Source organism: Phyllobates terribilis, unplaced genomic scaffold (assembly GCF_046119375.1).
Source record: "Phyllobates terribilis strain yellow unplaced genomic scaffold, ASM4611937v1 Scaffold_4__5_contigs__length_816908805, whole genome shotgun sequence".
Classification (NCBI taxonomy): domain Eukaryota; kingdom Metazoa; phylum Chordata; class Amphibia; order Anura; family Dendrobatidae; genus Phyllobates; species Phyllobates terribilis.
Window position 1 is genome coordinate 592,855,990 of NW_027362764.1, and position 21,531 is coordinate 592,877,520.

The following is a 21,531-nucleotide window of genomic DNA, read 5'->3' on the forward strand; positions in this document are numbered from 1 at the left end:
TACACACTTCAATGACCAACCAGCACTGTTCATTATTGAATACTGAGCTTTTGTCGAAGCTTGGACCGCTAGAAAGAGAATATACACTGAAGATCTCTCGCAGGTTAGGTTTTTCATAATACACATCAAGAGACATGAGTTTCTATAAGCTCAGTCAGCAGCAATCTGATCTGCACAGAGAGTCCTTTTATAGTCTTTGAAAGGTGTCACACTCTATGACATACTGTACAGCTGCACAAGCTTATTGGCGATCGTGTAATGTGGAATAAATAAGCTGCTATCCTAAAGAAGTTAAAAGAATGAAGAAAATAAACCCGATAGGACATTGTTGATCTATTCTTTTAAATACATAGATATCTATCTAGTGTGTAATTCTTTGCTACATGATAATAATAACAATAAATTATGTATTTTTCCCTTTTCTTAGAGAGAAATAATGACATATTTTAAGAGCTTGACTAAATGTTTTCTTTGCTGTCATGGGTTGTCTACCGGAATTTTTCTATTTTATTTTCTGGACTATTCATCTTGAAATGATGGACAGACAACCTTTTCTACAGACATACTGGAAACCCATAATTACTTATAAAAACCATACATAATATATGTCTGCAACTCAGATACAAATATGAATATATTACGAATACATTAACTGTGAACTGTAAAATGACGATAGTTACATGTTAAATCGCCGCTGTCATTTCAAGAAATCAATAGTATGAGGGAATATTAGAAACTTTGCAATACATATAATATCAAAGAAAAATATTTTTTTTTCTACAATTTTGAGCCACTTATTCTCTACATGCCTCTAGAACTCAACATTCACTCTGAAAAAAGCTGATTACATCCATCTTGGTCGAAGCAAGATGGACTACTAACTCACTGAGGTGCCATTATACTTTATAGAGGGGGAAGGTGAGGGAGGAATGAGGAGCACTCAGCACAGAGTGAGACAGGGAGAATTTGCTGCAGCTTCAAGCAACTGTTTTATCTCATGATAGAGCAGGATTCACAGCCACACAGGTCAGTACTGCTATATAATGTCTCTTCTCCTTCTGTCTGTGTGCTACAGAGAAAGAAGAGCCAGAATCCCTCTGTTTCAGTGTTTGAGATGTACAGTAGACATTATAACAGCCAGTCTTTACCCAACACGTTAGAGAAAACAGAAAATTAGAAAGAAAACCTGCATCGGGGAAAACTGGTGACAAATGCAGGATACAAGGCATATGGTGGCCAGAAGTAGTGTTATTCCTCATGTTCACACATATGAAAGTATATAATATACCTGAAATGACAGGTACACTTCAAGCTTTTCCAGTTTAGAAAAAAAATCACAATGGCATTGAAATTGTTTACAGTTTAAAAATGTTTCCCTATTTTTTGGACGGTCCGGGTAATTACTGACAGTTGGCAGCCCCAATCAGCATTTAGGGTAACGGTTTGTAGCTAGGTACAATAAGAAATACAATACCTTCCCTCTTCATAAACATTTTTATAATTTGGCTATGCCAATAGGAATCATTAAGAGTTTATACAAGGCCTCATTCAAAGAACCACACTGAAATAAATTTAACAGAGTTGTTCATGAAGAAAAATTCTGTCCTCTGTAGGACACAAAGACATCGTGGAGGCCGTCCAACTTTTGAAATCTCTCTTCTAATAGCCAGAATAGAGAGCAGTTCCCACTGAGGCTAATATCCTGATGGGTTTACCACAGATACAATTTTCTTTTTTACATAATCCATCGTGACCACCCAAATCTTTACAATTCACTGAGAGCTAAAATAAGATGTAAAATTGATTTTAATATTTGTAACACCGTTTCAAGTAGGAATTTGTGGAGTTCTGAAAAAAAACACATTTTTTTTCAGAGAGAGAGAGATATTTATGTTCAATGGGATTCGGGTACTGTTCTGGTACCCGAAATAAAGTTGGGGTAGGGTGCCAGTACCCGAACTTCCACTGGTCTGCCCATCCCTAGTTACATTTAAAAATAAAATAATGATTTGGAAAGCATATGACATCAAATGATATGGAGAGCAGTAACATAAACATAACAAAAGTGATGGCAGCAGAGCCACTACATGCTCAAAACCGGTCTCGCCCTAGTAGTATAGTACACATACTGTCCTATGTGCAGGCAGCATACAATAGAGCAAGAAGAGCGGAATTAAAGGGGTTTTCACGTGAACAAAGTTAATTTTAATCAACATGTTAATCAATAGATCTTTGAATAATAATGAGTTCCACAATTGGATGTGTTTAAAAAAAATGTTCCAGTGCTGAGATAATTTTATAAAGGTGCCCCTGCTGTGTTCTGTGTAATGGCTGTGTCTGACCATGCAGGAACATGGTCTGATCATACCATATCTCCTGGGCAGGGGAGAAGCAAAAGAGTATACAGACATTACAGCACCGGATCACAGCTACTGGCTTCAGTGCGGTAAAAGATGTTTAAAAACAAACCTCACAAAAAGAATCATTTGTGATCCCAGGCAGTCCTATATGTATACTTTCTTTTGCCTCCTTCCCTGCCCAGGAGATGTGGTATGATCAGACCATGTTCTGTATGATCTCTCCTTCAAACCACATATCCAAGCCCTTTCCACTTCCTGCCGACTCCAACTCAAAAATATCTCCCGGATCCACGCATTCCTCAGCAAAGACTCTGCAAAAACACTAGTGCATGCCCTCATCATCTACCGCCTTGACTACTGCAACTTCCTGGTCTGTGGCCTCCAACACTCTCGCGCCCCTCCAATCTATCCTAAACTCTGCTGCTCGACTAATCCACCTGTTCCCCCGCTATTCCCCGCCCTCTCCCCTTTGTCTATCCCTTCACTGGCTCCCTATTGCCCAGAGACTCAAGTTCAAAACCCTAACCATGGCATACAAAGCCATCCACAACTTGTCTCCTCCATCTGTGATCTAGTCTCCTGGTACCTACCCGCACGCAACCTCCAACCCTCACAAGATCTCCTGCTCTAATCCCTTCTTATTTCCTCTTCCCACAATCGCATACAAGATTTCTACCGCGCATCCACCCTACTCTGGAACTCTCTACCCCAACACATCGGACTCTCGCCTACCATGGAAGCCTTCAAAAGAAACCTGAAGACCTACCTCTTCCAACAAGCCTACAACCTGCAGTAACCACCGCTCCACCACATTACTGCATGACCTCCTCTACCCCCACCTACTGTATCCTCACCCATCCCCTGTAGATTGTGAGCCCTCACGTCGCTGACTCGTTTTGTTAAGATTATGTATATGTTTTTGCTATGCATACCCCCTTTTTCACATGTAAATCGCCATGGAATAAATGGCACTATAATAATAATAATAATGTTCCTGTATGGTCAGATACAAGACACAACCATTACACAGTACACAGCAGGGGCACATTTATGAAATTATCTCACCACAGGGACATTCTTTTTAAACACATCCAATTGTGGAACTTATTATTGTTCCAAAATCTATTGATTAAAATGTACTTTGTTCATGGGAAAACCCCTTTAATTGATATGTAGCTTGTGGGAAAAGATTGATCATAGCTTGTTATTTAGTATTGTAAATCAATTCTCATTCTGGGCTTAGGAGTTTTGTGGGCGGAGTAGCGGGTCATTTTCAGTGACTGACAGCTATCATTGCATCCATACTAATATATGAAGGCTGTCACTCACTGAGTATAGCCTAAGAAATGAGCCGGAGCTTGAGTTGGCATACGTGTAATGGGTAAAAGCACGTTCGCACTGTGGCCATTTTACAGACAAAACCCAAGAAAAAAAATAGCATATATCCTGTAGAAAGTAAATAGTAAATGTAAATAACATAAGGTACTTAATTAACACTATTTTGATAAAAAAATAAGCCATCCAACCGCAACAAGATGTACCCAATCGGGATGGTCCTATCCCTAGTATTTAAACCTTACCTTGTATCAGCCGACCTCAATGTAAATAAGGGCAGAGGAGGAGCCCGACTGTTCAGCCATCTGTCAATGGGAAGCTATATAGATGAAATGCCTAGCTCAGAATGGGGGTCCACGCCTCTGTTTGTAGAAAGTGTAGCAAAACCAAAAAATGAGCTGGAGCATGACTGCCCAATTGACTCCTAAACTCAGAATGAACATGAATTAAAATCAATAAATTAGTAGCTACACGGAATCTTTTCCAACAAAACTATATATTAATCTGCTCATCTTTTGCTCCCTAATATGCAGCACACAGCTAGGATAGCATGTTTAATATGACAAGTTACTTTTGATGGATTAAAACATTTCCTGGTGCCGGGCGATGATTTGTTCCTTGTGTCACTGGCATTTGTACAGATCTGCATAGCCACGGTGACTGTATAATATAAAAGGTACAATATTTCCTTGGTAAATGATGTGGGCATCATCAAGTTCATAGATTGGCAAAATGTTTTGATGACAGGTGAACTTTAGAAATGATACAAAATTACTTGGCTTTATACGGAATGACAATATAAATGAAAGACATTTTTAAAACCATTTTATAGTCTTCACGGAAACCTGGGGGAATTCAAGCAAATTTTACTAATTGCAGTTTCCTAGCTGCTTTATAAATCTATGCCTGGGAGTAATGTATTGCTATTTATTTTGTTTAATGCACTTTTTACTGCAGCTCCAGACTGTACCGCAGCACTCTCTGGCCTAGGAGATAGCTGCCCATTTTGACAATTACAGCTTATAATTTGGCATAGAACAGAATTTATACATTCTCTAACTTAAAATAGAAAAAGCTATCAATCTAAGGAGTCCATCAATATTTATTGTAAGCTTTTACCATCGCTCCATATAATTTTATACACTTTCACAGTAAAAGCACTGAGTGCTTCTGATTACTTCATAATCTACATAAACAAATGTTTTTCCCTTGTAAAGCCAACCAAGAATTGACTTCTGTTTGATGGCCCTTGTAAGGATGTTATATAGCCTTCCTGTAATTAAATTAAATTCATGAAATGGTTGCCTTGTAAATAGTATTCAATTATGGCACATTCAATGCACAAAGTAGCCCAAAGGAAAAATAATGTATATTCATGAAGGACAACATATGTTAAACTTACGAACATGTCAACCATAGCCATATAAAACACAACCATATAGAGAATATTAAAAAAGAAAAGAAAAAAGTCTATTCCAAACAATTTTCTCGAGGCCCAAGATGCATAGTTATGTTTTTTTCATTGCTACTGAGTGACGTTTGTTGGCATTTTATTACTTTTATGATACAATTTTGGACACATTTCTAAAAAACAAACAAGACTAAATACAGAATTTGTAAAGGGATTTAGGAGTCCAGAACGTTTGCTTCTACAACGAAGACACCAACTTTTACTGATTATACTCACTCTGCCAACTTTTTCCATGCATTAGATTTTTTATGTACACATTTACATATAGAGTGGATAAGGGATTAGTGAGGGTATTCCTGTAATATTCCCTGTGGTCAACACTGGTTTTATACCGGTCAATAACTGTTAATACCTAGTATCTCTTGTGTGATGTATGGGTTGATATCGTTATCCATTATCCACGTTGCTCCAAGGTTGTTATGGGTTTATATCTAATATCCCTAGAGGTCTAGAGTGGTCTAATTGTGAACAGTTGATACTATATAATAAAATAGTTACATATAATATTTAAGAAGCTAATTGTTGTTATCTAGGGCAGCATAATGTATCTGTAATTTCATTTTACTTCATCTAAATAGGTCAATAATTTTTTAATTGGGTCTTCTATTCTCCAATTGGGTCTGCTGATTCCTTTCACAAAGTCATCCAGATAAATAATTACATTTTGTGACTCTAAAAACACCACTAGATGGTGCTAACTGCATAGGGATTTATATAGTTTGCATAAAACTAAATAATAAATTAGTGGGCAATGAGCTCCTCTAGTTACAGAGTTAACAACAAGGTGATAACTAGTGATGGGAGAGTGTTGCGCCACTGCTCAATACTCGATCAATCATCAGGGTGTTTAATCGACTAGCAAGTAGTGCCGAGTATTGCGTGGTGCTTGAGTGCTCGGATCTCCGTAAGTGAATTATCTGAGCCGGAAGGTGAGAGAGAATATTTTTCCGTCCTCCAGAAAAATGCTCAAGTTTGCCATTCACTTCCATTATGCTCGCTACTTGAATCGAGCACATCCGATGTACTTGATTTGAGTACTGAGCATTCAACACTAGTAATAACCCCGAGGTACCATTGATGGAATTTTAGAGATAAGATTATATTATGAAAGTCACAAGAAACCTTGCAGTAACCTGGTATTCAGCTCACCCATGGACCGAGGATCTCCTCGGCACGGACGTCTTGTAGTATTGCAAGGAAAAATGAAGAGAAAAGGAAGGTACATCCAGCACTGGGTCATCATAAAAAATTCTTGTTCATTGCAAATTCATAAAAAACTCCAGACAGAGTAATCGCATACGCGTTTCAGACGGTTACGTCCTTAGTCATTGCTCGATTTGAGTACTGAGCACTCAACACTAGTGATGACCCGAGGTACCATTAATAGAATTTTAGAGATAACATTATATTATGCTACAGTTTTTAGCTCACTTTAATTTAATGTACAGATAAAGAGTCCTTTAACCCGTTTTCACAAAATGACACATCTCTATGTCGAGTTTGCAAGTGCTTTCTCACAATCTGATGTACAGTTACTTCACAAGGATGGGACGGTCATAGGAGTTGTGTTTCTGCCATCCACATCAGGCGCAGGCTGTCATATACAGATAATCTCCTGCTACATGTGCTGGGAAAGGGTAAAGCTTCTATACCAGCACTTTAATCCCTCAGATGTCACTGTCAATAGTGACAGCAGCATCCGAGAAGTTTGACAAAGGAAGATCACTTCCTATGTCAACGCATCGGTATACCATAGCACAATCCTTGAGTGGTAGTAGTGGTAGATACTGCAACAAGGAGGCCTAACAAAGGTCTCCATGTCTGCATAAAATTCAGTCAAGCAAACTTTGATGGAGGCGGCGCCTCAAACAGGTTAGATAATACACTGTACTACACTTGTAGTACTGTGTATTGTCAGTGCAAAGAATCACATGTTAAAATACCCTTGTGGGAATAGTAAATATTGTTAAAAAAAAGTGTAAAAAAATATATCAACCCCAAATCTTAATTTTAAAGAACCTCTCCAGCGTTTTTTTTTTATCCCTTTGTTAGGCATCACGTATGTAGGTGTAATGCACATACTTACATACTCACCGATAGCCATCTTCACCCATTTTCAGCCCGCTCTGGCATTGCCTGACTGCAGTTGTGACTTGCCAAGTTACACAGTGGTTGCTGTGTGAAGCAGGGGTCACTTTTTTAAATTCTTCACAATGCAAGTATATAGAAATTCAGAACGAGGCTCTGTAACCTCATTCGGAGAAGCATAGACTTGTATTGAGAAAACTCTAACTTCCGGAACACATAGCATGGAGTGACTGGAGTGTGGCTACAAACAGATGAAGACACTTACCGGTGAGTATGTAACTACATTCCATATACTGACCGTAAATACATAATCCGTAACAAAGGGGTCGGAAAAACAAAGACTGGAGTGGAGCTTTAAAAAAAAGTTTATTTGTAGAAAAAACAAACTCCTAAGCCCTAGCAGAAACAACACGTATTTGGTAGTGCAACATTCGTATCGATGCATACTATAAAACTATATTATTTATAATGCACAGTGAATGGCAAAAATAAGCGCCATATAGCTTTATACTAAGAAAAATGAAAAAGTTATGACTCTCGCTACATGACAACTCTTAAAAAGTTTTGCTCAACCCCTTCATGACCTTGGGATTTTCCATTTTTGCGTTTTAGTTTTTTGCTCCACTTCTTCTCAGAGCCACAACTTTTTTATTTTTCCATCAATATAGCCATGTGGGGGCTATTTTTTGTGGGGCGAGTTGTACTTTTGAACGATGCCATTGATTTTACCATATAGTGTACTGGAAAACGGGAAAAAAATTCCAAGTGCTGTAAAATTGAAAAAAAAAGTGCAATGCCACAATTGTTTTTTATTTTTTACCATGTTCACTAAATGCTAAAACTGACCTGCCATTATGACTCTCAAGGTCATTACGAGTTCGTAGATACCAAACATGTACAGGTTCTTTTTTAGTTATGTGGTGAAGAAAAATCCAAAGTTTGTAGAAAAAAAATGGTGCCATTTTCTGAGATCTGTAGCGTCTCCATTTTTTTGGGATTTGGGGCCGTGTGAGGCCTTATTTGTTTGCATGCCGAGCTGACATTTTTATTGATACCAGAGGGTAAATGCATGGTTCTGATTGCAATTTTATTGCAATGTTGTGGCAACCAAAAAATCTAATTCTGATATTTTGATTTTTTTTCTTGCTGCGCCGTTTACTGATCGGATTAATTCGTTTTACATTTTGATAGATCGGGCGTCTCTGAACGCATTGATACCAAATATGAGTATTTTTTTTATTACTGTTTTATGTTGAATGGGGCAAACGGGGTGATTTGAACTTTTATATATTTTTATTTTTTTTTAATATTTTTAAAAACAGTTTTTTTCTACTTTTTACTTGCTTCAATAGTCTCCATGAGAGGCTAGAAGCTGTGATTGTCAGATCGCTTGTGCTACACACAGCAGGGTTTCAGCCCTGCTATGTGTAGCAAAAATAATCATCTGCTATGAACGCCGGCCATGGGCAGATCAGCAATGACAAGCACAGGTGTCTCCTGCTTATCCCTGGTTGTCATGATCATGTGACAGAGGCGCCGATGGGCGGAGTTTGTGACGCGCTTCTGTCGTGTTCATGTTAAATGCCGCTGTCAGAGATTAACAGCTGAATTTAACATATTAATAGCCACAGGTGGATCGCGATTCCACCCACAGCTGTTAGGGGCACATGACAGCTGATAAAATCATCTGTCATGTGATGGACAAGATGCGGGTTTAGCGCTGCAGCCCACGTCAAAGGCGGATGCACGACCTATGATGTACCTATATGTAATAGAGTAATAGATCATGAAGGAGTTAAAGTGATTTTCTAATAGTAAAACATAAAAAAACAATATAAATTGGGCACCGCTGTAATCGTACCGACCTGCAGAATAAAGGCAACATGTCAATGTATTGCATGTTGAACTCCATAAAAAATAAAGTTAAATAAACAATTTCAGATTTATTGTTTTATTGTTCATGTTTCTTGTAAAAATTAATCAAAAAGTGATCAAAAAGTCACATTGAATGAAAAATGGTACCAGTAAAAAACGACAGCTTGTAAAAAGTAAAATTCTGGGTATACCAAAACTTAAAATAAATACAGCCTATATATATTTCGTAACTTTGTAATTGTATCAACCCAGAGAATAAACATAACATGTCAACTATAACAGTGAATGGGTTTAAGAAGCCCCAAGCACCATGCTGCTCTTTGCTCTGAAAAAGTAAAAAGTTATAGCTCTCACAAAATAATAACCCGAGATAAAATGATTATTTTTTTTTGGAAAAGATTATCTTATACAAAAGTAAACAACAACAGAACAAAAAGTCGATCAATGGCCACAAAATTCACACAATCATGAAAAATGATGGGCGAGTGTGCTCGGCACTGCTCGATACTCGATCAAGCATCGGGGTGCTCAATCGAGTAGCAAGTAGTGCCGAGGTACCATTGATGAAATTTTAGAGATAACATTATATTATGCTACAGTTTTTAGCACACTTTAATTTAATGTACAGATAAAGAGTCCTTTAACCCATTTTCGCAAAATGACACATCTTTATGTCGAGTTTGCAAGGGCTTTCTCACAATCTGATGTACAGTTACTTCACAACGATGGGACGGTCATATGAGTTGTGTTCCTGCCATCCACATCAGGAGCCAGCTGTTATATACAGATAATGTCCTGCTACATGTGCTTGGAAAGGATAAAGCTTCAATCCCAGCACTTTAATACCTCAGATGCCACTGTCAATAGTGACAGCTACATGGGAGGAGTTTGACAAAGGAAGATCACTTCCTATGTCAACCCATCGGTATACCATAGCACAATCCTGGAGTGGTAGTAATGGTAGAAATTGCAACAAGGAGGCCTAACAATGATCTCCATGTCTGCAAAAAATTCAGCCAATCAAACTTTTATGGAGGTGGTGCCTCAAACGCCGATAGGCTAGATAATACACTGTACTAAAACACCGTCAGGCTAGAAAATACACTGTACTACACTTGTAGTACTGTGTATTGTCAATGCAAAGAATCACATGTTAAAAACCTTTGTGGGAATAGTAAGTATTGTTAAAAAAAGTGTAAAAAATATATAAACCCCAAATCCTAATTTTAAAGAACCACTCCAGCATTTTTTTATATCCCTTTGTTAGGCATCACGTATGTAGGTGTAATGCACATACTTACATACTCACCGATAGCCATCTTCACCCATTTTCAGCCCCGCTCTGGCATTACGTGACGGCAGTTGTGACTTGCCAAGTCACACAGTGGTTGCTGTGTGAAGCAGGGGTCACTTTTTTAAATTCTTCGCAATGCAAGTATGTAGAAATTTAGAACGAGGCTCTGTAACCTCATTCGGAGAAGCATAGACTTGTATTGAGAAAACTCTAACTTCCAGAACACATAGCATGGAGTGACTGGAGAGTGGCTACAAACAGATGAAGACACTTACCGGTGAGTATGTAACTACATTCCATATACTGACCGTAAATACATAATCCGTAACAAATGGGTCGGAAAAAAAGAGACTGGAGCTTTAATAAAAACATGTTTATTTGTAAAAACAAACAAACCCTAAGCCCTAGCAAAAAACAACACGTATTTGGTAGTGCCACATTCGTAACGCTGCATGTTATAAAACTATATTATTTATAATGCACAGTAAATGGCAAAAATAAGCGCCATATAGCTTTATACTAAGAAAAATGAAAAAGTTATAGCTCTTGCTACATGACAACTCTTAAAAAATGTTTTTAACCCCTTCATGACCTTGAGATTTTCCATTTTTGCATTTTCTTTTTTTTGCTCCCTTTTCCCAGAGCCATAACTTTTTTATTTTTCCATCAATATAGCCATGTGGGGGGCTTGTTTTTTGTGGGGAAAGTTGTACTTTTGAACGACACCATTAATTTTATCATATAGTGAACTGGAAAACGGGAAAAAAATTCCAAGTGCAGTAAAATTGCAAAAAAAGTGCAATGCCACAGTTGTTTTTTATTTTTTACCATGTTCACTAAATGCTAAAACTGACCTGTCATTATGACTCTCAAGGTCATTACGAGTTCGCAGATACCAAACATGTATAGATTCTTTTTTAGTTACGTGGTGAAGAAAAATTCAAAGTTTGTAGAAAAAAAATGGTGCCATTTTCTGAGATTCGTATTGTCTTCATTTTTTTGGGATCTGGTGCTGTGTGAGGGCTTATTTTTTGCACGCCGAGCTGACGTTTTCATTGATACCAGAGGGTAGATACAATATTTTGATCGCCATTTTATTGCAATGTTGCAGCAACCAAAAAACTTAATTTTTTTTCTTGTTATGTCGTTTACCGATTGGATTAATTATTTTTATATTTTGATAAATCAGGTGTTTCTGAAAGCATTAATACCAAATATGTGTATTTTTTGAATGGGGCAAACGGGGTGATTTGAACTTTTATATTTGTTTTATTTTTTTAATATTTTTAAAAACATTTTTTTTCCTATTTTTTATTCGCTTGGGAGACTAGAAGCTGTGATTGTCTGATCCCTTGTGCTACACACAGCAGGATGCTGTGTGTACCAAAAATAATCATCTGCTATGAATGCCGGGCATGGACAGATCAGCAATGAAAAGCACGGGTGTTTTCTGCATATACTCGGTTGTCATGCTAACTCAATGGCGGCCCATGATCATGTCACAGGGGCGCCGATGAGCGGGGCAGCATTATGTACATATTAACAGCCACGGGTGAATCGCGATTCCACCCACAGCTGTTAGGGGCACATGACAGCTGATCAAATCAGCTCTCAAGTGGCGGAAAAGATGCGGGAGCCTGCATCAAAGGGGGATACACGACCTATAACGTATCTACACTGTGTTCCAAATTATTATGCAAATAATATTTTCTCAGATTTTCCCAAATTACCTATATGAATTGCAGTCATTGTAATTTTCCAGTCAAATAACCATTAGAGTACAATTGAAAGGTTTTTGTACAAACTGCCCATGATAACAGTATATTTAAAAAAAAAACAAAACTCAAACTGCACTCAAAATGCATGTTCCAAATTATTATGCACAGCAGTTTTCAACCTTTTCATTTTAATAAAGAACAAAAAAATGGTCATTTTTGAAATTATAAGCATTAGCAGGTTATTACAAACTGAAATCAAACAGTTTTCAACTCAAAACTTTATTCTAGGTGATGTTACATTTGCACATAGGACCGATTGTTCGAAAGGAGCTTCTGAACTCTCTCATCCATTGAATTTGTCAGGTTTTGGATGGTTTCTGCTTCAATTGTTTTGCATGAGGACAGAATACCCTCCCAGAGCTGTTGCTTAGATGTGAACTGCCTCCCGCCATCATAGACACTCCTTTTGATGATGCTCCAGAGGTTCTCACTGGGGTTGAGGTCAGGGGAGCATGGGTGCCACACCATAAGTTTGTCCCCTTTTATGCCCATATCAGCCAGAGATGCAGATGTGTTATGTGCAGCATGAGACGGGGCGGCGCTGCAGCTACGCTGTGTGCCGACTATTAAGAAGCATGAAGTCACTGCTCCCTGCGCACACAGTCCTGGCGTGGAGAGCAGTGACTTCTGGCAGCTGATCTCTCCTTGTGAGCCGCGCATAGCAGTGAAGCCATGCGCGGCTCACATGGAGAGATCAATGTGGGCAGACAGGACGCGGCGATGGAGGAGAGAAAAGAGAGGTGAGTAGGAGTGTTTATTTCTTATGTGCAGTGTGATGGGGATTAGGAGGACCATGCATACCAGTATAAGGATGAGGGGACCATACATACCTGGGTAAGGATGAGGGGACAATACATACCAGGATAAGGATGAGGGGGGCATACATACAAGGATAAAGATGAGGAAGCCATATATACCAGGATAAGGATGAGTGGCCATACATACCAGCATAAGGATGAGGGGAATCATACATAACAGGATAAGGATGAGGGGGCCATACATACCAGGGTAAGGATAAGGGGGCCATACATACCAAGGTAAGGATGAGGGGGCCATACATACCAGGGTAAGGATGAGGGGGCCATACATACAAGGATAAGGATGAGGGTGCCATACATACCAGGATAAGGATGAGGGGGCCATACATACAAGGATAAGGATGAGAGGGATCATACATATCAGTATAAGGATGAGGGGGATCACACATACCAGTATAAGGGGGCCATGCATATCATGATAAGGATGAGGGGTGCCATGCATACCAGGATAAGGATGAGGGTGCCATGCATACCAGGATAAGGATGAGGGGTGCCATGCATACCAGGATAGGGATGAGGGATGCCATGCATACCAGGATAAGGATGAGGGGGGCATGCATACCAGGATAAGGATGAGGGGGGGCATGCATACCAGGATAAGGATGAGGGGTGCCATGCATACCAGGATAGGGATGAGGGGTGCCATGCATACCAGGATAGGGATGAGGGGTGCCATGCATACCAGGATAGGGATGAGGGGTGTCATGCATACTAGGATAAGGATGAGGGGTGCCATGCATACCAGGATAAGGATGAGGGGTGCCATGCATACCAGGATGGGGGGGGTCCACGTATAATAGGAAGGGGGGGCATATCTACCAGGATGGGGGATATTATCAGAATTGTGGGACATTACCCCTATACCAGTGTCAGCAGCAGATCCGCTCTTAACAGTGCATCGTGACCACATTTTTTGCTTTCATTTTTTTTTCTATTTTCCTCCTCTAAAACCTAGGTGCATCTTATGGTCCAGTGCGTCTTATAGTCCGAAAAATACGGTATATAATTTGGGCACCAGCAGAATAGAATTAACATTCATAACCTGCATAAAAATTTAAAAACTATCCCAGATTTATGGTTTTTGTTTATGCCTCCAACCAAAAATTTAATTAGAGAGTGAACAAAAAGTTATATGGACACAAAAATGGTTTCAGTAAAATCTAAAGGGTGATCAGTAAAACAAAGCCTCACACAACTTTATCTACAGAAAAATTTACAAGTTATGGGTATCACAATATGGTAACCAAAAAATAAATATTGGCATGCTGCAATAATGGTCAAGGCTATGATTGTTACAATTGTAAGTAATGAAGCGTTTTCAAAGCATCATGAAAAAGCTACACTGCTATTATGTTGTATGATTGCACCACAACAAATCATTATATGCTGCTATAGACGGTATTCTATCATCTTACTCTGTGTAACATCAGCGCAGGTCACATTGCATTGCACTCAACAAGTGCAACACTATGCAACATGATGTCCTGAAGGCTAGGCACTTTTTTGCAACTTTAGGCATTTGGGGATTAAGAATGGGAAGCAGTGATGTAATGAAGAGATGGCTATTAATGTGCGGTGCACAATGTCCTGAGTGGAAATGAGGATGTAACCAACACAACGAAGGAAGAAAGGAGAATCTCTGCTTTATTTATGGTACCGTAATAATGCATTAGTTGAAAAACCACAAGGTATGTCTGTCTGCATTAAAGGGGTTGTAACTAACTATTGATGAGCTATCTATAGGACAGGTCATCAATATGAGATAGGTAAGAGTCTAACACCACTGATCAGCTAATATTTACTCAAGCAGCGACTAGATGTAAGCAACGCTAGTATCATTTTTGGCCACTGATCTTAAACTCACCTGTTTTGGAAACTCCAGCCAATGTATTTATACTGAACGACAATATTTCAGATTCTAACTTTAACAACCTATTTTTCACCATAATTATGCAATGTGATGTGCTAAAAAAAAAGTTTTTTTTATCGCAGATGAAATTGTTGAAAGAAAAAAATTATTGTTCATCTTTTGAAAATTGTATACGGTAATTTAAAATGGCGATTTTCGTTCGCTCAATGTTTTGACTGGCAAAAAAGATGGAGTGGAAATTTAAGTCCTAAATAGATATGGCTCTGAGTGATTGATCATGTTCCAAGGAAATTGTTCTTTAGCAGCTGGAGAATTGGAACGAGTTACATTTTCATGTTATATTGTATATCGATATTATTGGAAATTTCACTGTTCATATAAAACCACAAAATTGATTATCAAACATTTTATCGCTAATTCAATTATGTTTTCTTTGTTCATTTTAAATGAAAATGTACAATACTTTATGAATTCATGTATTCAAAATAAATAGTATTACTTATGGGATTTGAAAGTTGAGCACACCGATACACCAAATTACATTGTGGAACACAATTTTCTTTGAGTTCGATCTAACACTTGTTCTTGGCTAACATTTGGCTTCTGAACCCAAAAGTGACCCAGGTTTTTCTCTATCACAACAACTTTGTAAGCTACAGGATACAGTCCATTTGTCTCCAAAACCACACAAAATGTACATACAATGGAAAATAATTAAAAATTACCAGAATGTAATGTTTATTTAAAGCTATTTTGTTCATGCAAAGGATATATTGCTACTGTAAGTCAAATTGTGTGCAAGAAGTAAAGTTAGGTAGCAGTTACGGTAAAAATGTATGCCTAGAGCTTTTCCTGGAGAGTTTAATCTGTGTATAATCTCACCAAATGCTTAAACAATAGTCAGTCATTATGTGTATATCCCATCTACCCTGTACCATCCCTCCATGACCTTCAAATCTTGGTGGAATAATTCACCTTACTCATCACTGACCGCACCAAGGTTTTCAGGGAAGTTAGCAAGATGGCTATGCTGAAAATGTACCCTTGATGCTCATGTTGCAACCAAGCATTTTGTAGTTCTCCAAGCGTTTTTGGATAATTTCTGTATAATTGTTTGCTCGTGTATTTTCATGAAAGTCCTTGACAAGGTCTTTGAATGATAACCAAGCTTTCTTTTGCAGTTCTGACATAGTCCTGATGAAATGTCCATCTTTGATGAGCTGCCGAATCTGTGGACCATCAAACACACCGGCCTTTATTTTTTCAAATGACAGGCAAGGAAATGCCAAAATGAGGCACTTGAAAATCTCCTTCAGTTGGCAAAGCTTTAACGAATTCCTTCATGAGACCCAGTTTCATTTCTGTCAACAAGTAGCTCATGTAGAACATTTGGATCACCAGTTTTGATGTCAGATCTTGAAGGCCAATTCCTCTCCACCCAATGCTTCCCACGAGCTATGCTGTCCCACATGCACAGAAAACAAGGATACTTGGTGTATTCACATTGCTGACCAAGAAGTAAACATACCATTTTAAGGTCAACACAGATGATCCAATTGTGTTTGTAATATTGCAACAACTAAATGACTCTCTTTATGTCTCCATATTCTTCACAAAGAGAAACTGAATAGCCAAGCTGAATGAGGCACAGCTGATTGTAGACTAGGATACTCCATTTTATACTTATTTTTCTTATGTCTTGAAGTTTTCACTTTACAAAAGTAACAGTCACTGGAATAATCTCTTGGCTCTCGCCAAACCATAGGTTTACCAAATGGCATCTTATCACGTGCAGTCTTCGTCCACATCTGTAAGCTCTTGTCACACCGCTTGCACATCTTGTCAGGGGCCCAAAACTTATCTTGATCACCAAGTTTTACTTTGAAATATGCAAAATAGACTTTCATTACGAATATGCTAATGTTCCTCCTTTGACTAGAAATGGTGAAACATCCACAGATATAAAAGAAATCAGGGCTGTTTAGGCACTTAAGACCAGAAATAGCAGAGACATACATGATCTGAAAGAAAGGAAATAAATATGTAAATAAAAAATAGATTCTGCTAACCCATTGAATACAGACTTTTGAAATACGTGTCACTTTATAGAGCGGCACACAACCTCTGGCCACACGATCTTAGGTGTAACTGAATAGCCTAGACAAATTACAACCTGTTGCAGGTCACCAAGGTCATCCTCAACACCTTCCCACTTTAGGGTGGTTTGTTCTCGGCCAATAGGAGAGCACTAGTGCTACCCTCAATCCAGTCTAGAGTAATCGCATTAAGATAACCTATAGAGAAATAACCTGAAGTGATAGAAGAAAACTAACCCAGTTTTAAAATCAACATGCCTATTTTAGTCAAAATCAGCATAAAAATCTAGTTCAACAAAAATTATGCTCAAAATTGTTCCCCAGTGATCTGTGTGAACATCGCTCATGATGATCGGTTGTAACTAGAGATGAGAGGATCTGACATGATTTGAATTTGCCACATCTCACAGATTTTACAGGAAAATTCAATTCAGAGCTAATTTATTCTCTGCAAATTGAATGCCCCTTATTATGATATGGGGTCTAGAGAGACTCCCCAGAGCACAATAACTGTAAGCTGTAGAAAAAAAATAACTTACCGCTGACTCCGCTGCTCATTGTCCCCTGTATGGTTACCGGCACCTCTTCGTACTGCCGCTGCACTGTGAAACTCCGAACATCTTCATGCTTGGCCACTTTGGAGAACTTTTGAACTTTCCATCCACCTCTCATCCAACTTACTCTTCGACAACCTACAATCTGGCTTTCGTTCCCACCACTTAACCGAAACTGCCCTAACCAAAATTACTAACGACTTACTTGGTGTCAAAGCTAATAGACAATTCTCGATACTCCTTCTTCTATACCTGTCCTCTGCCTTCGACAGTCAACCACTCCCTCCTACTACAGATGTTCTCTTTCCTTGTCATCAAAGCCCTTGCCCTCTCATGGATTTCCTCACACCTTACTATCCGCACATTTAGCATCTCCCATTCCAATAGTACCTCGTCTTTTTCTCAACCCTGAATCTACTAAAATGTTAGTGCTTTCCTCATCATCTCCCACCTTGACTACTGCAATATCCTCTTCTGTGACCTCCCTGCTAACACTCTCACACCTCTCCAGCCTGTCAACTCTGCTGCCCTTCTAATCAACCTCTCTTCTTGCTACTCCTCCACTTCTCCTCTCTACAAATCTCTTTATTGACTTCCTATTCCCCAAAAAATCCAATTCAAGCTACCAAACACTGTCTTACAAGGTCTTCCATAATCTGTCTCCTCCATCATATTTCTCTGAATTAATCTCTAGATATCTTCCAACAGATACTCTCTGGTCCTCCCAAGACCTCCTCCTCTCCTCCATTCTCATACGTTCCTCACCCAATCGCCTCCAGAACTTCTTCCAAGTATCCCCTATACTCTGGAATTCCATGCCCCAAGACGTCCGATTATCCACCACATTCAGAACGAACTTGAAAACCCATCTCTTCAAGAAAGCTTACAACATGCAATTACCCTTCTCTCACCTGACCACCAATGGAGCTGCTGCAATCCTCTAACCTACTGTGTCCTTCCCCATTATCTTGTAGACTATAAGCCCGCATGGGCAGGGCCCTCACCCCCTCTGTTCCAGTCTGTTATTGTTAGTTTGTTCATTGCAATTTATATTTGTACTTTTCACATGTACAGAAAAATGGAATCAATGGTGCTCTAAAAATAAATAATAATAACTGAATTTTGTAGAATTGAAAAATTATAAACTTCAAGTAGAATTCAATTCAACCATTTAATTCTCTTCCTATATAAACATTTGTCTAACTTTGTTTGATAGTTGTGAGGTATGCTCGCATTGCACATCATATAAACAATTATTTGCTTGTGTAAAATGAACCCTTAGTATGACTTAATATTAGAACAACAAATAGAACAAGTCTTGAGAGTGGCGTGGACCTTCTAAGAGCCGCTAGCACCCCTAACTGCCTGTATTTAGGTTGATCCAAAGAGGAACATTGCAGAGATATTTAAGACAAGTAAATGTACAGTAAACAATGTATCTTGATTATCACTGGAAAGTTTATGACCCAATATAAGCCATCTATTGTGTTCTTGGGATACAGTCAACTAACCCACATAACAATGAAAATACTAGTTTTATTGTATATACCTATGATATCTTTTATGACAATATAGTTATTAAGATTGTGTTTTAGATGTCTGTTTAGGCAGTATTTTCAATAGTTTCACAAAAAAAACCCACTCTAAAATATAAAAGAAAAATAAACAAAAAAGCAAACAACAAAACTAAGGAATTTTTGGTTTTGCTTATTATCACACAGATTTATTGTTGTTGCCTGAACTTTAGGACACAAAAGGGCAAATGTAAGGCTCCATTACAGAAATCCCCAGGTACGCTGCACCACTTAATGACCAGAAATCCAATCATTAGGAAAAAGAGCTCTGTCTGCAAGAACCAAAGGGAACGAACACTGCTAATGTATTATGTTTTCATGCAGTCTGGCTCAATGAAAGGGCAAGTTTTAATTATTGTAAATTATTGTGTTAGGTTTGTTCTCATTTGTTACTAGTAATAAACAACACTGGTTCGGTGGAATGCAAAATACAGGTTCCACTTGTGATTTTATTAAATCTTCCTTCTTTTCGAGACATGAATGAATGAGCACTGTTTCCTTCAACTGCCACACGTCGAAGACATGGATTCCCAAGCAACACCTCAACCACTCAAATTCACCATTTACTTTTGTGCTTCCATATTCAAAAGGGAAATCAGATTTCTTTTCAGCAGAACACATAAGAAGTACGTAACAGCTATTGCCAGCTCCGATAATATACTTTTTCATTTTTTTTCTCATTGAATTCAAAGTATCTTGGGATTTTTCTCAACATTCAAAATTGTTGAAGTGGAAAGGAAAAAAATTCAAACCAGTCACCAGATCCAAAATTAGCATTTTATTCAGAACGTGGGGTCAGAGGTGCATCATTTATATTCTGGTACACAATACAGAGGCAAAGCCGTTGTCAAAGTCTCTCCAGTTTAAAAGCTTCCCACCCCTTTAAACATGTATTAGTAGTGCCACCGACGTCAGTTTGCCCCTATCTGATTTGTTTATTTTTTTTTGGTACAAATTATGTAAAACATTTGTGCTAAGAATTTTTTTTGTTTTTTGCCCTCCCAAATCAATAAGAATAAAAAAAAAAAAATGGTGTACGGATTCTACAGTTTGTCTGCTTTAACATAATTATGTTTGTCACCTGTTTTGTAAATACTTTATTCATAAAGAAAAAAAGATATAAACATGCAAAACCTGAATCCATAGTCCAAATAATACATACACATGTTCGGAAGTTTGGAAACTCCTTTATAGACTATGTTGATAAAACATTATGTACACATACCATTTTTACAGTGAAGTGGAAAAAAAATACCCAAATGAAAAGAGTGTACAATGATTAGGACCAAAATGTGCCTATCTTGTGAAAAAAATAATCTATCTGGCTACGAAAAAAAAAGTCAATTATGCTAGAAACTGGTGATATGACAACTCCCTTTTCCTGCAACCAACTGCAAAATCCAGTAGACTTCCAATGAAATAATCCTAATACCTACACCTAAGTATAATGCACTGTACATGTCAATCACATGATTTTGTTGCAGCTAATAGTTATTCTAATGAAATTTGTTCTTTTTTTTCAGATTATAACAAAAGCAACACAACGTAAAAAAAAATGAAAAAAAAAGGCGTGAGGAAGAAAATCCTTGTAATTACTTACGCCATCCCACCCACAACATACCTTGTCTTTTCACCCTTTCAGAAATCAGTACCATTAAAGCGTTGAACATAAAACTAAATCCGATCTGAAAAAGGTACAAAAAGGCACATAAAATCCCAGTGCTTCTGTACTGTAAAATTCAAGTGTAACTGAGCTCAATCATTTTTTTTTCCAAACAGTATTGGATGACTGATATTCCCACTGAGCCCAAATTGGTTTGCAGCCTATGCCAAAGCCTTCAAACAAGCACTTGTGCTAGTAGACTACAAAGTTAAAGCCAAGCTTCTTTACGCTTTTTGGGAATATCAGTTCAAATGTTTGTTCTTGTCCACAAAAACGAACCGAACGTTCACTCCAAAGTTCAATCATCTCCTCCTCCGTACATATCAGCAAGTTTCTTGAAGCGAGGGCCCCAGTCATTTAGGTAATCATAATCTTGCTCGCCACCACTACTTGATGAGTTCAGGGAGCTTAGAGAGCCAGCAGTAGAACCACTACCTTCATAGTCAAACACTAAGAGCGAGTCGTAAGGTGGTGCCGTAGGGTCATTGTCTGCTGCCTTCAGCCCCTAGAAAAGAAAAATATATCATTTAATTTTAATTACATGGACGCTGGTCTCTGTGATGGCATCTGCTATAAGGATGAATTACAACATAATTTCACATCGCCTTGGTTTATGATTGAGATATTCATTTTTCTTCATATCTGAACTCAAAGGAGATTTTTTATTCCTCTCTCTGTTAGCAATCATGAGTGTAATATTATATATATATATGTATATATATATATATATATATATACTGTATTTTGCGGATTAT

At 38.1% G+C, this 21,531-nt stretch overlaps 1 protein-coding gene across 1 annotated transcript in view; it reads right to left on the reverse strand.

The window, feature by feature from the left end:
* Positions 1 to 20,123: 20,123 nt before the first annotated feature.
* CDH2 (cadherin 2) overlaps positions 20,124 to 21,531 on the reverse strand; it is a 326,031-nt gene continuing 324,623 nt past the window's right edge. The window contains exon 16 of the mRNA XM_073679198.1: positions 20,124 to 21,281. Within this exon, the coding sequence (XP_073535299.1) occupies positions 21,075 to 21,281 (207 nt within the window). The 3' untranslated portion in view covers positions 20,124 to 21,074. The remainder of the gene's footprint in view (positions 21,282 to 21,531) is intronic.